Here is a 4,521-nt window from a genome sequence, read left to right on the forward strand (position 1 = left end):
CCTCTGGAGGAAGTTGTGACTTCCCTTATGGGTCACTCAAAGGATGAGGGGCTTTGGGGTCCTTCCAAAGGACCGTAGTTTGCAGGTCACGGGTCAGCCCCAGCTGCCCCAATGACGATGAGGCTGGAGCCCAGCTCTGGGCTGGGGGCTCCGTCCATCCGAAAGGACTTGGCCTGAGGAACACTGGAGAGAGCAGGGCAAGGGGCTGAGGGAGGTCAGCTTGGGTGTGGTGGAAATGATGAGGAGAGACAACCCTTTAATAACCTTCATTTAATTCTTTCATGACATTGGCATGTGTAGAAATGTTACAGGCTTGTTTACAATACTGATAACATTTGCATTGCTGTGTGGGTTAATGGCAAAGCCCTTTGTCAAGTATGATACAATCACTTCATAAATTTTTTTATATAAAATAAATGCTTAGAAATACCAACTGTTATTGCTATTAAATTCCTGAGTTATGCTGAGAACATGTTCTCTTCACCTTCATTAGATGCTCCCCGCTACCAGCAGTGTCTGCTCATCAGTCACAAAGCTCTGCGGTGTGTTATAAAGGGTTTGTCCGTGCAAGCTGACAACTGTGCGCAGGGAAATTTTCTACATAGGAAAAAGGAAAGAAAATTCAAGTTAGCGGGCTTGTCACTGTCTCAGCGTGGGCAATTTCAGCAGTCAAATGAAACACCAAAATGCAGATCGGCTCCGGAACTATAAGCCCGACTCCCAAGCTGTTCTCCTGGACTGACTCCATTTGCCTTGCAATCCTAAAGCAAACTTCCCCTGTGACTGTGACAGATCTGGCAAGTGAAGCTGGTTAAAGCCAGTCTGATCCTGGAGTCTGTGTGTTAACACAGCAGGGGCAGATCCTCCTGAGGAAGAGAGGACTGCTTAATGCTGTTCATGCTACAGGTCTTCCAGCCTTGATGACTGATAATATAAGGCATCTTGCATCATGTCAGGCTATTTAGAGCTTGGAGAAGCAGAGCACTTAATGTTAACTTCATTTTACCTGAAAGTCACGGATATAGGTGAGGAAAAAGCTGAGGAAGGAGAATGCTAACGACCACTCTGAGACGGTACTGATGATGTGAGCTGTGTAGCCCTGTGAGAGGGGGGAAAAAACCACTATGGGTGTGAAAAGCTCCTCTTGAACCTGCAATGGCACAAAGATGGCTTGCACGTATGACATCCCACATCCCCAGCTATTCCCTTTGGAGAGCACAATTTCTTCGCATATCTGGAGTCTCTAAGAATGAAGTGCTGAACTCAGCAGGAGAGTGAGAATGACCGGGAAAACACCTGCTCCACACAACTGGGATGACCCCCACTGGGAATTTAATATCCACCTGCAAAACCTGAAGACTCAGTCAAGAGCTTGGCATGACTAGCAGCAAAACCTCTTTACAAAAGTAAAGGTTCAAGGCCCTCCCTTGGATGTAAGCAGACTTCTGAGAGAAGAGACGACTCCTTACGCTTTAAATAAAGGGAAGGGTGGGAACAGCCCTCAAAACCTGCCTGCATAATACCACCTCCAGCAGTGCCTGGAGAGGATGAGGAAGGCCAGGGAGCAGGCAGAGCTGTTAAGACCTGCATGCCCTCTCTATGTCCCACCTGGGATCCCTCAATGCCCAGCACTTACCACTTCAGTGGCAGCTCTATCACTTGTATCCTTTAGCCTTTTCCTCCTCCTGACTCCACCAGACACCCACCTAGCAGCAGTCGGGAACTCTGCTTCACCGCAACCAGCTGGCACGTGAGATTCATTATTTACAGTTACCGTGTAACAGTGACCGGGAATCGCTGACCAGCACAGACCAGACAGCCTGGTAGTTTGACATCTTGTTGAGGCAGTTCAACTACTGCCCATGAGTGAGATTAATTTAAAATAACACTTGAAGCTGCAACCGTTTTGCTCAGAGCAGTACTTCAGCAAGTAGCTGCATACTGGCTCAACTGGAAAAGCTCACTTGTGCTCTCCCGTCCCAAGTAGGTGTACACAACTGCAGTAAGTGCCCAGATGCATTTGTCACTGCAAATAACGTAGCTGGTTTTTGTTCTCTGTTTATTTTCTCTGCTCAATCACTTACTTTTTCCTGTGGGTCCCAGTGCAACTTCTGCACTAGATTCGTTCCATACAGGCCACTGTATAAGACAACTGAGGAAACAAACACTGTAAAGAAATACGTTAAGGAAGATTCAAGACAAAGAATGAGCAACTTGGAAATTTCAGACTCGGCTCTGGATTGTGTCAAGCTGAGGCTGTAAGGAGATCTCTGCGTGTTTTCCACAAGGTGGAAAATTTCTCGGCATAATGAACAGTAATGGTGAGGCAGACTGCTTCATATCATTTCCTTCACCTTGTAGGTTGTTCCAACTGACTAGTTACTGTCACATGAAAAGGTTAATTCTAATCTAAATCAATTATCTTTGTTCTCTATATGCTGCATCTTGTTATACCTCCTTGATCAAACATAGCATCCTTACGAAAGCACTGAAACTATGATCAAATGTGAATGCTTACTTAGCATTTTGAAATTTTTTTTTTTTTTAGTGGTATTTTCCAGGCTAACAGTGTCTGGACCTCTTTCTCTGATTGCTTTTCAACTTCTCAACCACCTTGAATTCTTGATATGTGGGTTACAGGTTGGAATACTATATCATTTGCAACAGAGAGGATTATTAGCTTTCCTGGTTCCCTCTTAGTTCACTCAAGGTTTTATAACTGCTTTGGTACAGCAGCCAAGGAAAAACCCCACATGACAATGATTCCTCATTTGATCAGAGACCTGGGTTATTTCTGGAGTGATTTTCAACATCTGAAAGAGGGAAGGTATGCTACATCAGTGCTACTGCCTTTATATATGGAGCATTAAGTTTTAGAAGATCTGATTTTCACAGGATTAAGATATTAACTTCTTCAATCATTAATAAGATTAAACATCACGAGTCTCCTGATGTGAAAGATTAATTTTGGTGGTGAACAAGGCTGAACTTACTGGCACAAACATGTCTTTGAAAACCCAGACTTCCAAAGCTTATTAAAAAAATTGATGTGAGTGGTCCAGGGAACTCTGGTTACTGATCTGAATGCAAGATACCCAATTCTCTGCTAATTAAAATGTAGAGTTTTAGTAGCTGTTAGTTACCTGCCTGAGTTACTACTGCAATGGAAAGAATTTAATCATCGTGATACAAAAATAACTGGCTCCCATCCTCCCCTTGTTACAGAGCGGGTAATTAACTGCTTTGCTCTTTCTGTGTTGGCAGTTCTGCTGTTTCACTCCAGCAGAGGATCAGGAGTGTTTTTAGGTTTCCTTCTGTCCTCCAGTACCAGTAACAACCATTTCACCAATGGCCATAGACTTCTACCCGTTACCATCTTTCCCTTATTGCATTATGAACTGTTAATTTAGAAAATACTGTGACAATTTCCCTTTTCTTCCCCTTCCATACATATGTATGTATATATCATTACTTCCACAACTGTCTTTACTTCCCTCTAATTTTGGTTAGACCACGCTGGTTTAAAAACCTCTACAGATTTTGGGCTTGTGGGTTTTTTGGCAACTGTAAAAGGCTCTTAACTTGCAGCAGTTCATATAGTTCCACTTTAGTCTTCCCCAATTGTATTTGGCTCCTAATTGTTCAAAGCTGAAAATCTTGTTCTTTGCTAGCATCAAAAATTTCTGCTAGGGACTGCAGTTCTCTAAGTCTCACAGATGACTTCCTTGCTCTGTGTCAAGCCTCCTCAGCAGGTAAGGGTCCTTCTCGCTTCTTTATAGAAAACCAGCCTGTGCCCCGACTATTGCTTCTCGTCTGACTAGTACAGATTAGATAATCTTGCAGTAGCAGGAATACCGTCACTGGGAAATGGGGTGTATGGTTTAGTGTTGGTTTTGGCTGCCAGCCTGGAAATAAGTGGAATTGGTGGGGATTAAATCGGTGGCCTTGATTCAGCTGCAGAAGAAATACCATTTAAGCAATGATTTTTGCACTCATATCTTTGGAATACAAATTTGAAAGCTTTAGTGTTGTAGTCCTGGTTTGACACAAAACTGAGTCATAATTTTCAAAATACTATGTTTGGGTCCATTGGGGTGAGCAGAGGAACCGCTGTGGTTCAGTTTCACGATTGTTAAATGACTCTGGTCAGGAGAACAGCCTCTCTTTCTGGATGGGTTTGCCCATATTTCTATAAAACCCACAGCTGCTTCCAGCACTCAGAATTCAAAGTTAAGGGAGATGATGGATTCCAGAGCCGAGGGAAGGTTGTAGGGAATGCCGGTCAGAAATGTCTTGTCTTTTGAACTGTAGGATGGGCAAGGGAGGAGATCAGAGGTCAAATGCCACTTCTGACTCAACCTTAGCCATATGCTCCAGAATTGTCTCTGACAAATGCCAGCACTTTAAACCTGCTCTGGGAGCCAGCTGGCACAGTGCAGCACTGCTGCGCGTGGTTAGGTCAGTAGTAATTTCTCTTATGCTACATTCTGTACTTCTTTTAGTTGTATCCAACTATAAAAC

General features: G+C 43.7%; 1 protein-coding gene across 1 annotated transcript in view; it reads right to left on the reverse strand.

The window, feature by feature from the left end:
* Window positions 1-255: 255 nt before the first annotated feature.
* Window positions 256-4,521, reverse strand: part of DRAM2 (DNA-damage regulated autophagy modulator 2) — a 9,167-nt gene continuing 4,901 nt past the window's right edge. Inside the window, exons 5-7 of the mRNA XM_009583215.1 lie at window positions 2,085-2,167; window positions 1,007-1,099; window positions 256-597 (exon numbers count right to left, since the gene is read on the reverse strand). Coding sequence (XP_009581510.1) covers window positions 490-597; window positions 1,007-1,099; window positions 2,085-2,167 — 284 coding nt within the window. The 3' untranslated portion in view covers window positions 256-489. The remainder of the gene's footprint in view (window positions 598-1,006; window positions 1,100-2,084; window positions 2,168-4,521) is intronic.

The sequence above is a fragment of the Fulmarus glacialis genome, unplaced genomic scaffold (assembly GCF_000690835.1).
Source record: "Fulmarus glacialis isolate BGI_N327 unplaced genomic scaffold, ASM69083v1 scaffold12908, whole genome shotgun sequence".
Classification (NCBI taxonomy): Eukaryota; Metazoa; Chordata; class Aves; order Procellariiformes; family Procellariidae; genus Fulmarus; species Fulmarus glacialis.